Source organism: Corylus avellana, chromosome ca1, assembly GCF_901000735.1.
Source record: "Corylus avellana chromosome ca1, CavTom2PMs-1.0".
In the NCBI taxonomy this organism is placed as follows: domain Eukaryota; kingdom Viridiplantae; phylum Streptophyta; class Magnoliopsida; order Fagales; family Betulaceae; genus Corylus; species Corylus avellana.
This window is the reverse complement of record NC_081541.1, coordinates 31,072,836-31,090,737: the sequence shown is the minus strand read 5'-3', so window position 1 is coordinate 31,090,737 and position 17,902 is coordinate 31,072,836. Positions and strand designations below refer to the sequence as shown.

General features: G+C 38.5%; 1 protein-coding gene and 1 pseudogene across 1 annotated transcript; both read right to left on the bottom strand.

Moving 5' to 3' along the window:
* LOC132163769 (serine/threonine-protein kinase STY46-like) overlaps positions 1–1,885 on the bottom strand; it is a 33,242-nt pseudogene extending 31,357 nt beyond the window's left edge.
* A 3,742-nt stretch (positions 1,886–5,627) lies between these two features.
* LOC132169839 (mechanosensitive ion channel protein 6-like) lies at positions 5,628–10,505 on the bottom strand. The gene is made up of 6 exons (XM_059580792.1): positions 10,491–10,505; positions 8,382–10,165; positions 6,849–6,972; positions 6,336–6,629; positions 6,057–6,259; positions 5,628–5,960 (listed from the first exon to the last, which is right to left on the bottom strand). The coding sequence occupies exons 1-6, from the start codon at positions 10,503–10,505 to the stop codon at positions 5,666–5,668; spliced, it is 2,715 nt and encodes a 904-aa protein (XP_059436775.1). The 3' UTR covers positions 5,628–5,665.
* Positions 10,506–17,902: the final 7,397 nt, after the last annotated feature.

The window sequence follows — 17,902 nt, the reverse complement described above, 5'->3', positions numbered from 1 at the left end:
ACCCAAAATCTTTGCCGTCGAATTTCTCGATTCCCACCTTTCCTTCTTCACCTACCATTGCTCCCACTCGAACCAAAAGCTCTGATACCAATTGTTAGGAAATTAATCCTATTTCCCAAGACCCGTGAGATGCGAAAAAATAAGAAGAATGCGGAATAACAAAGATAAGCAATCACACACGACACAAAGATTTAAGTGGTTTGGCTTAACAAGCCTACATCCACTGGCGGAGACGACCCGGAGAAAATTCACTATCAAAAGATGGAGTACAAAAATAGTAGGGAGAAAATTACTCAGATCCCAAAGCGCCAATACACCAAAATCTCACTATCACACAAGAGAGATTATTCTCAAAATATAATACAAAAGACAGATGTACAAACTCTTCTTTTGCTAGAACGGATGACGGCTGATCGCTATTTTCTTCTAATCACTTGTTTTTGGCTCCTCCAAAAACCACCAAGAAAAAAACACCACACTTAGCTTTTCTAATTCCCTTGTGTGGTACCCCCTTGTGCTTGCTGCCCTTGTACTCTCCTGATATCCCTATCTCACGTTTTGTCCCACACGTTTTTGGCACACCAAAATACAAGCAAATATTACCATTCCTTTTTGCTCTACACTTTGCCGCACAACACCATGCTATTATATATTGGGTAAAGACTCCAACTCCAAGTTAGAATAGTACTCCTAATACAAGTTAGAGAAGTACTCCAAAACCTCCCAGGGCAAGGACTCAAAGTTGGTGTGTAAAGCCACGACACCACACAAGGAATCCAACTAGGAGAAGTATTCCTAGGCTGAACAGCAACTTGCAATGGGCCCCACGTGTATTGACTTGTCTTATTCAAGTCACAAATATCAACATGGGCTTGTCATCTGATGAGAAGGTGACTTCATGCAGGGGCCTACAGCATTGTCAATCACAAAGATATACCATATCACAATCTCTCTTTGAAAGTATAGCCAGTTCACTTCACTAAATGTATAAAAAATCATCTGCTAATGCATGATATTGGTACTAATGTTTAAATTCAATTGAAGCATCATGCATGACCATATTTTGGCAATATACCTTTTGGATGATGGTCATCATATGGTAGTACAGCAAAGCAAGTCAAAAACTGTATTCGAGGAATCATAGCTAAATAAATAAGTATATAGAGTTCTTTATATCCTCGTACTAAGTATATAGAGTTCTTTATATCCTCGTACACTAAAAGCACTAAATTGAGAGAGGGAGAGTGAGTTAAGCCTTAGTAGAACTCGCCATGGACATGTATGGTTTAGATCATTTAGCAAGTACAAAGGCGAATCTCAAAGCCTATTAAAATGAAAGCGTAACTAAAATTGATATAAAAAATTAATCAATTAAAGTCCACAATCCAAACAAAAGATGTTCTGTAAAATTTTGCCAGCTCAAGCCCAATGAATGGATTGAGATGTAAGTTTTTACTGAGAAAACCGTGTACTGGCATGTACAGACTCTTCATCCTCTTGATCATGAGAGTCATTTGCTTCAAGCGCAAGGGCTTCAAGGTTAGGAGATGAACCAAATGCAGGTGGTGGATGCATGCTGACAATTGAAAAGCCAGTTAGAGATGTCAGAATGTTAATGGCAAGCATCAAGCAGTAAAGTGAACAATCAAAAGAAGCAAACAAATTGAACATTACTTTCATTTGTGGACTATCAATGTGATGCTTATGGGAATTTTTTCTTAAAAAAATTAACTATATATTTTAGGAAATAATAGAAGGAAAAAAAAAAAAAAAAGAACCTTTGTCTGCTAGAGTAGTTTATAGAACTTTGGGCAGCTTCTTCATGAGGAAAATCTGAATGCACGGAATCAACTAAATTCCCATCATAAGTTGAATGAACCTGCATAAAAGTATGATTCCCATAATGCACTCATGCAACAATTTAAACAAAAAGGTTCCCAAAAAATAAAATAAAAGAAACAAGAAAAGAGAGAACATGTTATAAAAAGTAGATGAGCATCCTAAAAACCATTATAAAAAAAAAAAAAAGGAGCAAAAACAAAATGAGATATAATATGCTTCCTAATTTCATATAAGATTCATGGTACAACTAGGATAAAAAGAATGCAATACAAATTGCATTGACTACAATAAATTTTTATTTCGATAAGTAATATACCAGTCTCATTGAAAGCGTAAGGCATCCCTAAATACATAGGAAGTATACAAAAGGAACCATCTAACTAGAAATAGCAAAACAAATAAGAAAATTATTAAAACTAATCGACAAAGGAGACACATATGCCGCTGTCCAAAGATACAAAGTTTCGAAGAACAAAGATATTATTTCCCCCAATGGCCTCTCCCTATCCTCAAAGTTTCTATCATTTATTTCCCTCCATAAACACCAAAATAGGCACATAGGCACCATTTTCACATAGCAAGCCCGCACAGACTTGCAAGAAATGAGTTTGATACATACACTTCATCCCTACACGGGTGAGGATGGTAAACATATATGCCCCTCAGCTTTCCACACGATGTCCAAGGATGATAAAATAATATTTTTTGAAAGTGCCACGAAATGTAAGGGTGCCCAACGGATATGCCTCGAACATTTCCCGTTGTGTACGACATAAGAAACGTACGATATCGAGTTTAAAGAGTCATGACAATCACGTACTGATGCAACAGCTTCTACCTATTGCATTACGTGGATCACTGCCAGGTAACGTGGTTATACCTCTTATTGAGATGTCTGCATTCTTTAGGAGCCTATGTTCAATAACATTGATACAAGAAGATATAGACCGACTACAAGGTGACGTCTGTATCACTTTAAACAAGATGGAACAGGTATTCCCCCCAGCTTTTTTACCAGCATGGTTCACGTGGTCGTGCATCTTGTCAGTGAATGCCGACTCGGTGAACCAATACAGTATAGGTTGATGTATCCGGGAGAGAGGTAAAATTTGTTTACAGATATTTCTGATTTTATTTTTCACTACAATACAAGACAATTACTAACTGAACTGATTGACTGATCGATGTTCATATGTAGGAGCCTTGGAGGGTTCAAGTCTAGTGTGCGCAACAAGCGACTCTTAAGGGTTGCATTGCGGAGGGCTACATAGCTACTGAGTTAGTGACGTTCTGTTCGAGGTATTTAGATAATGCACCAACATTTCACAATAAGAACCAAAGAAATCCGGATGGTTCAAAGGGACATGGAACACAAATCGGACTTGACCGCATCACATTGACACAGATTCACCAGTATATTATGTTTAACTTAACGAGTTCTTTCAACTGCGGAAGTAAGTCGAGGTCCTTCACTGGCATGTATATGGTCAATCAACTTGCACCATTAGTTTTAAATTATAATGAAACTAATTTTGAATTGTAGGATACAAATGGATACACGTAGGCGATCATGCAATAGGGGGCGAATGATGGAAGATCAGTTGGAAACTCAACATTATGAGCAGTTCTGCGATTGGTACCGTGACTACGTAAGACTAACGTCAAAAATTAACAAAAGAACAGTCGGAGTATATTTGCTTCTAGTTCATATCAACTAAACAAACTAATTTTGCATTTTCCATTGTACGTAATATACTTACAGGTCGATCAATTGGACGATCGATGCAGAAAGGAACTTGGTGACAAATTAGTAATGCACTGTAGATGGCCGAGGGAGTCAGCAGATGGATACAATAGATATGTGGTTAATAACAAGCTGTTTCGCACTCATGTATATGATGTTGGAAAGAGGACTCAGAACAGCGAGGTGTGCGTGCAGACTGTTGATGGCAAAACGTACTATAAGAAGTTAATGGAAATACTTGAGATTGAGTACAACGATAGGACTAAGTACATTATATTCAGGTGTGATTGGGTGGACAACACGAGGGACAAGGGATACAATGTGGACGACTATGGCCTAATGCTTGTCAACTTCAAAAACCTTATCCACACGGGAGAGTTGATTATTGATGAGCCGTATGTGCTAACTTCACAAGTTGACCAGGTATTTTACGTCCAAGATGATAGGGACCCAGATTGGGTTTATGCTGTAAGGACTAAACCTAGAAACGTATATGACGTTGGTCAGGGTAAAGTGCCTCATGATGCATGTGTCAACTACTACGAGTGTGAGTCGCTCCTATTGACTAGTAATAATGATCACAATTCGCAGGATCACATCGAATACGTCAAACTCGACTTAGATCCAAACCAAGCGTATGTGATTGAATAAAAGTTGAATATATAAAATTTCAATTCAAAATAACTAACATTGGTAATTATTAATGTGTTAGGTATCAATCCAGATGGAAGCACCTATTTAGAGGTGTTCACCATTAACAACTCGCACAGGTTGCTGGGGGTCCCCGCGAGGAAAATGATCATACTCGAGTACAATAATTTGTGGCTGCCCGAAGGATTTAGTGCTCTGAGGTTTAGATACATGACCGGTAAGATTATAAGGAGCGGAAATTATGTTAAAATACAAGACGACTGGACGAAGGTACCGAAACGTACGAAGGAAGATATATGGGACTCCTTGATGGTATGTTTTAACTAGATGTTATATGATAGCATGTCTATTTTATTATGTCAAACACTCCTAATGTATGTATATATACGCTCTAAGTTGTTAATATATATATATATATATATATTCGAATTTAGTATATTTATTATTTTGTTTTTACTCTAGGGTTCACAAAAATCGTAAATCACTTTTCTAGTATTGTTCTCTTCTTCATTTCTTCTAAACACAGACACTCAGACACACACAGACTAATTGTTTAGGGCATTTTATCACATGTATCTACTAATGTAGTCTACGTAGATGTAGTTTAATCTCATGTATTATGTAACCTTTTAAAATGAAATTTTAGGGCATTTTAAGGCTAATTTTTTATTTTTTTCTAAATGGGCACAAAATGGTTAAATTAAACCCAAAAATTAGGCCCAATAATTATAATAAGCCCAAAATTCAAAAAAAATTTAAAAAAATCGGTTACCCTAATCCGGATAATCGAGTACCAATTGAAACCGGCTAGTTATTGTATAACCGGTTAACCGGGTACTGGGTTCCGGTTTTCAAAATAAAAAAACCTGGCACCCTAGTTCCGGTTGCCAATTTTGGCCAATAACCGGAAACCGGGACTGAGTTTTCACCTACTAGGTATTCAACCATTTTTTAAACTTCATATAATAAATAGATCAATCTATCATTAAATTTGTAACTTTACATATTACTCAGCGAATTTGAATTTCTAATGGAGAATTCGAACTAGTGCCTAGATACGCCGAGTAACTTTACATATTACTTACTTGAAAAAACAAAAGTAAGTCGCTTAAAATACGCCAAGTAAGCCTTACTCTATGGAATCATCAGCGAGGAGGAAATTACTTTCAAGAGGAGAGAGATAGAACAATTCAAACTCTGTTAAAAAAGGAAATTGCTATAGTGGGATATAGTTTGTGATAAAGACTCCAAAGAATAACTTGGAACAAGATTAACCAACTACAAAGCAATATACACAAAAACGCCTCTGCATTCTCCCGAAGAACCTACTCTATGAAAATAGTGCCACACAGAGAGCATCACCAAGGGATCATATTCAGTCATCAAAAAAAAAAAAAAAAAAAAAAAAAAATCCTCTTGTTTTCTCACTCAACTTGTAGTTTCTGACCAAGTAGAGGGAAGCCGGGTAGAATTCACAGGAGTAGGAGGCATGGCGGGGACATTGATGTCAATGGGCAGCAGGCGGTACTGAATGTCAAGCTCACGGAAAATCTTAACCATTTCTTCAACCAAAAGAGATCTCCTTGACCACCTTTCTCCCATGTCCTGGTGGTTCATTCTGTGTGTCAGCCATACGGCTATTTTCAGCCTGTTTAATTCTTCCACTTCCTTGAATATAGTCATAGGTGCAGGATACCAATGCTCCTCCTTGCTCTCAATATAACTGCAGAGGCAGCAGCAACAAAAAGGAGAAAAATATCAGCATATATATATATGTAGCCAATGTCAAATGAGGTAGAAGTTATCTTCCTAAAGATACCTTATGATTCTTTGTATTATGAGCGCAATCTTATCTGCTGGAGTAGATATATGGACACAGAACTCAACAGCATCTCCCATGTCAGGGCTTCGAAAGAAGTTATTGATACACTTGGTAGCAAGAACAGTGTTTGGGTAAATACTCTTTGTGTTATCATATCTCAGAAAACTGGTAGTCAAGATTTTCATTTCTTCTACAACCATCTGAAATTTATTTGAAAACAGATTAGGACCCAGGTATGAAAAGGCAAAAATTAACAACTAAGAGATGGGAAATTACCTGAATGCCTTCGATTTCACACCTATCTCCCACGTCAAATGGGTGCATTACAAATAAGAAGATGATTGCTTCGAATACTATCTTGCAGGTGTTTCCAAAGATGAATGCGGCAACGACAAGCTGAGAGCTCACAAGGAGCAGAAATTTGGTGGTGGCAATTCCCAGTATCAGGAGCGAAATAACTAATATAACAAGGGCAACTATAATGTTCACGGCTCGATGAAGTGTGTTCACGGCTGTTTGGTTATCATTCAACGTCAAAGCAAGTGCTCTCCGCTCTCTGAAGGCATTGACCTGGAACAATCAAATTCATAATCAATGTCTGCACCATTGATGCTGTCTGTAATCAATTATAGATCGACCAGGATTCTTAAAATTTAATAGGTAAAGCTTAGACATTGTAAATCATGCTTCTTCTAACTTATCAACTAGAAGATTCACTTCTACTGCTGCCATTGAAAAGGGGATCGAAAAAGTGAAAACATAAAAAACCATTTGTTGCCCAGTCCTCACCACCCAGTTCTTCAAGGATGATTTGCTAATTCTCTTGGTATCAGAGGCTCCTTCAAAGCGACTCAGGGTTTTCAAAGCCTCATCTTCTACCAAGAAATGCATCAAGTCCTCCAGGTAGATGAACCTGAGAAAGAAACAATAAACAGAGATCGATTACAAAGTGAACAAGGATAATTACAACCAAATCATATATGCATTAGATAGGTGATTAGTCAATCAACTTAACGAACGGTACTTCATAGGATGGAGAGATCACAGACCAACAACCAGGACATACTACAAGCAATACAAAAAATATGCCTTAAGGTTAAAAGAACAGTATCAAAAGTCGAATATGTTGGGTGGTCCCTCTTATGTGGGGACCACATGGACTACAACAAAACAAAGAGTTTTGTTTGTAGTAGAACTCTAACGCATGGTGCGTGTGTTTATAAGAGACAAAAGTGAGAAAAAGAGAAATATAAAAGAAAAAGAAAGAGTGCGGCGTTGCAGAGAAGAAAAAGAAAAATAAGAAAAAAGGTTTTGCCTATTCACATCTGTCAGAGATTGGAGGCTCATTTGTGGTCCGATCTTGATGCAATTTTAGAGTATTGCTCCTGACGACGAGTGCTATGTATTGACTGGTGTCGATCGTTGGAATACCTCTCTAATCGCTTGGTTGCTAATACCTACTTGTTAAGATTTTTCTTTATTCTTGTTAGAATCTACTTTAGGGTGATGAATTTATGTTTAATCCAACAATGTATGTATTATTAATGTGGTGATTACCTTTAGATATTTCTCTAGGGAAGACAAATTGTAAACTCATTATTGTTGATAGTGGAAGATTTAACTGGATTAGGTCCCGTGGTTTTTACCTTCGCATTTGAGGGTTTTCCACGTAAAAATTTTGGTGTCTTGCTTGTTGGTTTGCTTGATTATTATTTTGCTATTGTGTTACTATTTAATTTGCACAAAGAGGGGTAGATTAATTCCACTGAGCATCTGAAATTGGTGGTCACTCCTAACGGAACATATATATGCTCAATTCTAAATGGAGATGCTGCTGGCTTCCCCTTGGCAGAAAATCATGTGATCTAGACTTGCCAATAAAGGAACTGAAGATGTTATATAATACCTCTTACAACATATTAAGTCTTAATGCCCACCAGGATGGCTCTTGTAACTCATCTCCCCTACCCCCCCAACTTTCCAAAAGAAAAGCTCTGAACCCCTTCCGCTGTGGTGCTTTAAAACTTGTTTAATCCATTTTTTTCTTGACAGTATGCTACTATTTAGGTATTAAGGTGTATACATATATATAGACGCATGATGTTCTTTTGAGGAAATAGTTCAAATACAGACATAACAGAGTAACTCACAAAGACTTCCATATCTGGAAACAACAATTACTAACAAAATTCAGCCCATATAAGTTCAAGTGCATGAAATGACACATTGCAATATAAGAAGTTCCAATCAAACTAAATAAGGGCGCACACACACAAAAACACAATAAAAAGAAAGATGTCATAGAAGTTGAGGACTAATTACTTGGACCCTTGCCGAGCGACATTCAGAAATATCTTCTTGGCTGCAGTTTTCGCCTCGAACTCACTCCTAATCTGGGAATTAGTCTCATCCTCCTTAGTGGTACCCAAAATCTGCTCATCCAGAGTGGAAAGAGTCCCATGCCGAGCAATATTCATCAACCTCTTCATATTCCAGGCCGACACATTCTTGGGATTAAACCTATGCAGATGATCAATGGTGATCCCTTGATCATCCCCCTTCTTGGACGATGCCCGAGAAAGCTTTCCACTCCCTATAACCCTTCCACTCATCATCGAAGGGAAAGCACTGGCCTTGAGATCGGGGGGGATAGTAGCGCCAGCGTTCTGCAGCTTCTTCACCTCATCGGCAAGCTTAATCTCCTCCTCCGCATTCCGCATCTCAATCAATGGCTTCCCAGAAAGCGTCTCTATCACATACTGGTTAAACAGAGACTCCTGGATCCGATCAAAATAAGTACTGACATGAAAAGACGAAGCCAACACCTTCACCATAAGGGTCTTCACCAACCAAACCAAGGAACCAACCAACAAACAAACGAGAACCTTAGTCACATACCCAAGCTTATCGCTCTTGGTCTCCCTCTCAACCTTTTTATCAAACAAAAAGTGCCAAGCTATCAAAACAAGCCCCAGCCACAGACAATTACGCACCGGCTTTCGAACCCCATAAACGAAATAGAGAACCCTTTTGCGTAAAAGGAAGCTCCTCTCTATAAATAACACTATGATCCTAATCCCCCACCCGGACATCAATCTCCCACAGATCAAAACCAAGACCAGAACCTCCCATCTCCACAGCTTGAGCTTCCACAGATTCTTGTTCCTCAAGTAAGGAATCGAAAGAGAGCAAACCAAAGCGGCGATGATCAAAATCAAGCTCACGAATTCCAACACAGTCACAGCGCTGAGACTGCTTTTCTTGTATTCGTCCGGCAAATCATCATCCCAGAACGGGTCGTCCTCGCCGTCGTCCAAGGCCTTGGCCAGCAGGAGCTGACCCGACGTGGGAACCCGGCCCGACCGCCTCTCCGGCTCGTCCGGTGGGTCCATCAGCCTCGACCTGGTCTTCGCTCTCAACAAGCTCGACTTCCTTTGAAACGACCCGTTCGAGGTGCACCTCACCACCTCACCGCCCAAAGCCCCAGACCCACTTGCCCTACCGCATTGCTGAGCTTGTTGCGGCGGCGATTGTCGTTGTTGTTGTTGATTACGGTGTCCCTCTTCTTCGTCCACGGACGCTTCCTTGTAACGACGTCGTACCGCGTCGGTCGCCGACTCGAACCCGGCATTGGAGGGCTGGAACGAAACGTTGAGCTCCTTGGACGTCTGGGTCGTGACCTTCATCGTAGACTCGGCCACCGGAGGGAGAGTCCGGAGCTCGTCCATCTCGAGATCCATGTCCAAAGACATCTCACCCCCATTATTCACATTGTTGTTCCTGTTGTCGTCGTCGTCTTCTTTCCAGAAGTCGTAGCTGGCGTCTCTCCAAATCTTGCTACTGTTGTTGTTGTTGTCGTTGTTCATGTTGATGGGGTTCACCGCGTCTTTTTTACCAGAGAAATCTCCGTCGTCGATCTTGACAATGACTTCGCCACGGTCGGAGCGTTCAAAGGCTCTCATTGACTGCTGCTCATTGGATTTGTGGTCGAACAGAATGGGGAGGTGCTCGTTGCTACTGTCAGTGTCTCCACCAGCGGAGATCTTCCTCAAGTGCTTGTTAGAGCCATTTGATATGAACGAGAGAAATCCATTATTTATTTGTTTCTGCGAATAAAATATATTTGGTACTCAATATTATATCATACTGAAACTTTATTAGTCAGCGGTAGTGTTTGCCAATGCCCTGGTATTGTATTAGGGTCGGGTACTGTAGCATATTTTTAGAAATGTGTGTTTGATTGATTTGTGTGAAAATATTTTGTGAGAAAAAGTGAAAAAATATATTTTATATAAAAAAAAAAAATTTTGTAATAATTTTTTTATTTAAATAATTATAAAAAAATAATTGATGTAATATAAAAAATAAAAATATTAAGATTAATTTTGAGATAAAAAATATTTTTTTTGAAATTGAAGGAGGGCTTGATACAGTTTCAGCCGCCATTGGCAAACAATGCCAGAATGTTTGGAAAGTTGGTGCCTTGAATCTGAGAAAAATATTGTCGGGATTAGTTTAAGGTTTGTAGGGAAATTTGGTTGACGCGTGTACAGCGAGAGCAATTAAAAAAAATTTCAAGATTTTCAATTCAACCAGACCGTGAGAGAGAGAGAGAGAGAGTCTGTCCGGGTGTCTTTCTACGACAGAGAACACGAAACAGAAAAGCCCTAGATTGTTTACATAATGACCATAGTACCACTGATCCTTTTTTTTGTTTTTTTCCTGAGAAATAGATACATGCACTAGTGTCATAAAATAAGTATGAGTAATAATTTAGCATACTCATATCCTTCCATAAAATAGAAAAATATTATAATTCATACAGTATATTCTATTAGTTAAGAGTTATTCATAAATTATAAATAAGTTTAAGCCCTAATTAAGTAAAAATGAAAATAGTGTTGTTTCTGTCCTTCAGTTTGTTTTTTTTTTTTTGTTTTTTTTTCTTACAATATATTATATATTAATAAATAGCTCAAAACACAAAAATATTTTATGTTACATCACAACACTTTCAAAAATATCTCCAAAAGATAATTCAATTGACTATAAATCACGCCTTATGAACATTTTCGCCCCAAATTTTGTACGTACAAGGCTATTATAATTTCCCAATTTAACAAAATTTCGACGCTCAAACAACCAATCACGTATCTGCATGTCCTAAAAGGCTAAAACATTGTCTTCTTGTGCACGTTTCTTTGTATTCCCACAAGATTTGTGCGTTTGTAAGTATCACTGTGAACACCTGGAATCAAGTCAATCAACAAGGGCATTGTGGGAACACGGAGCTCAATGCTTCCCGCGCAAGTACACGTGTCCCACTCCCATATAAAATAAAAATAAAAAAAATAAAAATAAAAAAAAAAATATAAAAAAACTCTCCAAATTATCAAAACAGTTGGAATTAGATTTTTTGTCAAGATATTAACGTTTGTCAAGATATCTCACTTATTAACTTTTCCTTTACAATAATAATGAAGAGTTAAGTGAGATATTTAACTATTTTGTCAAGATAGTTAAATATCTTGACAAAAAATCTAATTCCAACGTTGATAAGTGAGATATCTTGTCTTAATTAAATGGATTGAGATATAGAAGAAAAAAAATACCCAATCTGATTTCATTCCATTTCCTTTAGCAGTAAATTTAAATATAGTGATATATAGAGCATAAATATTTCAAAATAGTGATTCAACACTCTAAAACGTAACAAAACGACGTCGTTTTTCAGTTTCCGTCTAAACTGACGGTTTTAACTAATGGAGTGGCCAAAATGCAATAGTTTAGTAGTTTCAGGGGCTACTTTATCACTTTTAGAACATTATGGGGCTAAATTGAAAACAGCCGATAGTTTTGGGGGCTTTTTTATATTTTCCCATTTCTTTTAATTCCTAACACTTACTAAAGCAGTGCCGTTTTGGTAAGTGTAAGAAAACCCTAATTTCAAGCAAAACTGCGCCGTTTTGCTTGCCTATTTTAATATGATTTTTTTTCTTCTAAAAATGGCATTTTGGTAACTTACCCTTGTCAAAACGACGTAGTTTTAAATTTTTCATCATATTTGACAGTAATGACTAACGGAGTGGCCGAATTGCAACTGTTTGGTAGTTTGGGGGCTACTTTATCACTTTCTGAACATTATGGGGCTAAAATGAAAAAGGCTTGTAATTTGAAGGGCTTTTTTATATTTTTCCCCAATTTTTTTTTTTTTTCTCATAAAAGAGCATTGTAGTAACTTACCCGTAACAAAACGACGTCGTTTTGCAGTTTCTGTCCAAACTGACGGTTTTGACTAACAGAGTGGCCAAAATGTAATAGTTTGATAGTTTGGGGGGCTACTTTATCACGTTTGGAACATTAGGGGGCTAAATCGAAAACAGCTGGTAGTTTAGGAGGCTTTTTTATATTTTTTCCATAATAAATAAATAAAATCCTAAGCTGACCTACCAGTGGCGTTTTCACTGTTTTGCACCGTAAAGCTGCCTATAGTGACGCCACGTGGCTAAAAATAGGCCTCGTTTTGTTTTCTAGAGCTAACCAACCACAAGAATGTGACAGGAATCGAGGCGCTATAAATGCCAAATATATCAGAAAAGTTTGCTACGTGTCATTCATCGGAAAAGTTTGCTACGTGTCATTTATTTATTTTTATTATTATTATTCATTAAAGTCAACCAATGTAGAAACCATTGTTGTGTTTGTTTGATTTTTTTTTTAGAAAAACCAATGTTTCATTCAATAATACCATAAGCATAAAGCTCTTACATCATAGAGCAAAGTTCTGAAGCAACCATAACATAAGGATACAAGATTACCAGGTTTAGTATAAGATTCAAGACCAATCCGCTAACCCATGACTAAAATCAGATTTAATATTAGATCTGTGACAGACAAACTCAATCAAATGTATGGATAGCAATTATTCCTCGACCCTGAGAGCGGAAAGACTCTTATGCCGAAACTCTTCCTCCACGACCTGAAGGCCAAGATAATATGATCACATTCACAAACCAAAGGTCTGGACCAAAACTAATTAACCCGAAGGCGACATAGATCGAGTGAGAGAGGAAAGAGCTTTATTACAAAGCGAACAAAACAGGAAAATTAAACAATATAGGGAAAAAAAAAAAACACACGTCAAAACACAAATACATCTTAAAGAAGCAATATAACAGGGAAATAAAACAAGAAAAGAAACAGCATACTCCGATCAAGCACACGCTGGGAACCGAAAACCAAGGGCGTTGGAAGCTCATCGCGGTAGGGATGCGTCGAAAGGCCCAACAGTGGACGATGGGCGGCGAACAGGCGCGGAGAAGACCGGCAAAGCAGGACCTGAAAACAACCACAAAAAAAAAAAAAAAAAAAAAGGGAAAAAAACAACAAGGAACCACCAAAACAGGGAAAAAGCAAGGAAAAGGAGCACTAAGTGGGAAGATGGTGGCCGGAAGTGAGTCGAACCCGTGTAGGCCGGAAACCGCCGCGTAAGGGGCGTGGGAGCTCAACGCGGTGGGGACGCATGAAAGAAAACCCTAATAGCGGGCAGCGAAGCGGCGACACAAGTCGGCGGTGACCACAAACAAAATTCGAACCCACAAAGAGCCAAAATAAGGCCAAGGAGCCTACTGCAGAAAATGAAGGCAAGAAAAGAAAAGCGGCAGGGAAGGGGTAAAAACGAAGAAAAACATAGGGGAAAAGAAGCGGCAAGGAAGGGGAAGAGAGGAGGCTCCTAGGCTAGGACATCAGGTAAATAACTAGCACTGGCGAGGAGGACGAGGGGAGGAGGGAGGCAGCTAAACAGCCAACCCTCCTCCCCTGTGTGGCTGAAGGGTTTCTCTTTTCTCTCGGCTACTAGAGAGAAAAGAGACGGCTAGGGTTTCTTCTAACTGTACGGATTGTGTTTGTTTGATTCACATCACTGTCTTTGCGATCGATTTTGGGTAGACCAGAACAGAACAAAACAAGCGTGTAAGTTCAATTAACATCTGTGTCTTTGCGAGGGATTTTCAATCAACCAATTAGGAAGAAAACAAAGGCTTTGTTTGATTATTACCTTTTAAAAAAAAAACAAAAACAAAAAAATCCTAAGAGAATAAACTAGGGTTATATTTATATCAACCAAATTTTTAAAACAAAAATAAAAAAAGGAAGCTACGTTTATGCTATAGAATCTCTCATAATAGAGACAGCCAGGCATGGAAATTATGTGGCTGCACACATTAAAGCTGGTAGGCTAGATTTTCTTTTTCTATTTATAGCATTTTATCGGTGATTTGATTTGATTTTTTTTTTTTGGTCTCTAATAACAAACAAATCCCTTAATTTTTCGTAATCAAATCATAGATTTTTATCAGGGTTAAATTTACTTTACTCTCCTGAAGTTTCAGAGGTTTTTCAATTCGAACATCAATGTTTAAAAATTGGCAATGCACTCCCTAATGTTTCCAAAAATTTCAATTCAGGCATTCCGTTACTAATTTCCGTCAAATTGGACAAAAATCTATGAAATTATGTAATTACCCTCATTGCTTTTTTTTTTTTTTTTTTTTTAAATTTCCATCTAATTAGACGAAAATTAGTAATGGAGGCTCTGAATTGAAAATTTTTTAAACATTAGGGGGGTACATTGCCAATTTTAAAACTTTAGGGTTCAAATTGAAAAATTCCATAAACTTAAGGGGTAAAGTGAATTTTCCCTTTTTTATCATTGTGATGCCTCGCAAGATGAACAACTTGTTAGCAATATTATCTTCAGCATCGATTAGCTGAAGAATAGCTACTATGGCTTGATTTGGAACATCAACGGTTATGGTCAGAATTTGAACATTAACTAGTACTTTGACTCAATGACTTTGACCACTAACGGCTATTATGGCCGAAACTTGGACATGAACAATTATGATTGGTATTGATAGTATGGCCAAATCTTAATATAAAGAGGATGTTTCAACTAGGGGTGTCAATGTAACCGCCCGCTAACCGTTTAACCGTTTAACCGCCTAGCGGTTAGTGGTTAGTAGTTATTGGGTTTACTAACGGTAACCGCTTTTTTATATAATATTTTTTTATAATTATAATTATAAAAATATTTATACATATTCACTTGATCATTAAATCACAATTTTTTAAAAAAATAATTAAATCACAATTTGAGTATTAATATATTATCACTATAATTTATATGATTATATCACATAATCAATTGATTATTAAATCATTTAATTATATAATGACAAATTATACATATATAATATGACATAACTCATAAGTATACCAATTCATACTAATACAACAATTAAATATCTAAAGACTTATTTTCAATGTATGTTATAAACTTATAAGTCTATATATGTTATAAGTCTATATAAGTCTACATATGCATATGAATAATACAAATGTAAAATATCAATACTTAATCATATGATTCAATGACAATTCAAATACTTTATTCAAGACTTCAATTGAATCATATTATTAATGTACAATGATGATATGATTCGTATAATATCAAATTAAATAATTGACATTGGATTAAACAATGACCAATGTATTACTTATAAACACAATTTAAGTATTAATGTATTATCATTATATGTTGTGACAGTTGTCTGAATTCTGAACTTTTTTTTTTTTTATATGTTGTGATGACTTTTTATATATATATATATATATATATATATGTTGTTTTTTTTTTTTTTTTAAAAAAAAAAAAAGGTGTGATTATGATTTAATATTTAAGGAATTTTTTTAAAGTACAAGTAAAGGCTCAGTTTACTTCGGCCATTAAAATGGTTTCCTTCGTGAAAATATTTTCGGGAAAGTCATTTTCCACGAAAATATTTTAGATTAGCTTTATTCTGGCGTTCCACCTTATTACGGAAAATATATATATATTTTTAATATGCTTTTTTATATATATTTTTCCAATTAGGTCTATTGCCGAGACCACCGAGACTTATTCGAGACTCCGCAGAAGGACACGCGGGGACCGCCCAGACACTTGTCAGGGGACCCTACGCTGGACCTACACGGGACAGCCGGGACCGCCCGGGACCCACAAGATCTGTCCGGGGACTGCCCGGGGCTTCGCCGGGGAGGTTTCTTGGGAGGCTGCGAGACCCGCCCCGGACACGGCGAGGACAGCCCGGGACACCGCCTAGGACCCGGCGGGACCCGCCCGAGACTTGTCCGGGACTTACTCGAGGCCACTGGGCGCCGCCGGGACCTGGCGAGACAGTCGGGACCCGCCCGGGAACCACGCCCGGGGACTTGGCCGGGAACGCACAGGGGACCCGCCGGGACTTGGCCGGACAGCCCGGGACACTTTCGGGGACCCTGCTTAGGGACTGCTGGGACCTCGCGGTCCGTCAGTCTGGCGAAATCGTGATCCCGATTAGATCGCAGTGGTGCAGGCGGGTCCCAATCGAAATCTGGTCAGTCCCGAGGCCGAATCGAGGAGCAGAATCTACGATAGTCCCATGGGAATCCCGAGCAAGTCGGTGGGTCTCGGTGTCGAGGAGTCAGGCGGAGTCGAGGTCAAGTCGAGGCGGGTCAGCCGAGGGGTCCCGAGGCGAGTCACGGTGGTCTAATCAAGTCCCAGGTGGGTCCCAGTTAAGTCCCGGGCAGGTCCCGCCGGGGTCCTAGGCAGGTCCTGGTCGGGTCCCAGTTAAGTCCCGGGCAGCTCCCTGGCGGGTCCCGGTCAGGTCTCGGGCGGGTCCCAGTCAACTCCCGGGCAAGTCCCGGACGAGTCCCGAGAGAGTCACGCGTGGGTCCCAGTTAGGTCCCAGGCGGGTCCCGAGCAAGTCCTGGCCATTTCCCGCCGAGGTCCCGGTCAAGTCCTGGGTAGGTCCCGGACAGGTTCCAGTCAAGTTCCGGTCAAGTCCCGGCGAGGTTCTAGGCGGGTCTTGGCAAGGTCCATCGATTTAAGAATGAGATGCTCATAGTCGGAAAATAGTTTACAGTTTTCAAAATCGTAATCCATTTTCTGAAAAATTAAAGAAGAATTTTCGGTCAAAAGGAAAATATTTTCCGTTGACCACTATTTTACGTCGAAGTAAACACCGTAAAATACAGAAATCATTTTCTGGAAACCATTTTACGTCAAAGTAAACGGAGCCTAAATGTAAATTTTGGGTCAAATATTTTTGATTTTTCAATATGGGCTCTTTTTATAGCAATTGGGCTAAAAAAAAAAAAGTAAAAAAAAAAAGCCCAAAAAGCCTCCAAAAAAGAAGCCCAAAAAGGCCCGAAAAGCCCTAAAGAAAGCCGAAAAAAGCTCAATTTTGAATAAGCAGTTAGCGGACGGTTATGATCTATCTCACTAACCGCTAACCGTTAACCGCCAAGCAGTTAGCGGTTCAATAAGCGCTAACCGTAACCACCTTGACACCCCTAATTTCAACAATGTTATTTCTAGTGCTATGACACTTTTAGGGACAAAATAATTAAAGACAAAAAATTTCGATAAGCATTATTGTTAACACCCCTAGTTTCAACAATAAATAATTTAAATTGAAAAATTTAGAGACAAAATTAGCACTTTTTTCAATGTCCAATGATAGTTTCTTCTTGAGGAAGAATTCAAGCGACAAGTCAAATTTCGATAAGCATGTAATATAAGTTAAATATTGTAAACTCCACTTGTGTGATTGTGATAATTCTCTTAAAATCATCAGCAGAATTTGGTGTGACCCAATAATTACTCGTGTACGTTATTCAATGTGTAACAAGGAAAAACCATATACATTCCCGCAGATTCCATAGAAGGCAAAAACATATACACAACCACGACAGGCCTATAGTCCCACTAACTTAAAGGGCGGCTCCGCGTCACGCCCTCA

Coding starts and splice junctions, on each gene's coding strand:
- LOC132169839 (XM_059580792.1), bottom strand. Junction 6,973..8,381: donor GTCGCTCGGCAAGGGTCCAA/GTAATTAGTCCT, acceptor TTTCTTTCTCAG/GTTCATCTACCTGGAGGACT. Junction 5,961..6,056: donor ATAATACAAAGAATCATAAG/GTATCTTTAGGA, acceptor CTGCCTCTGCAG/TTATATTGAGAGCAAGGAGG.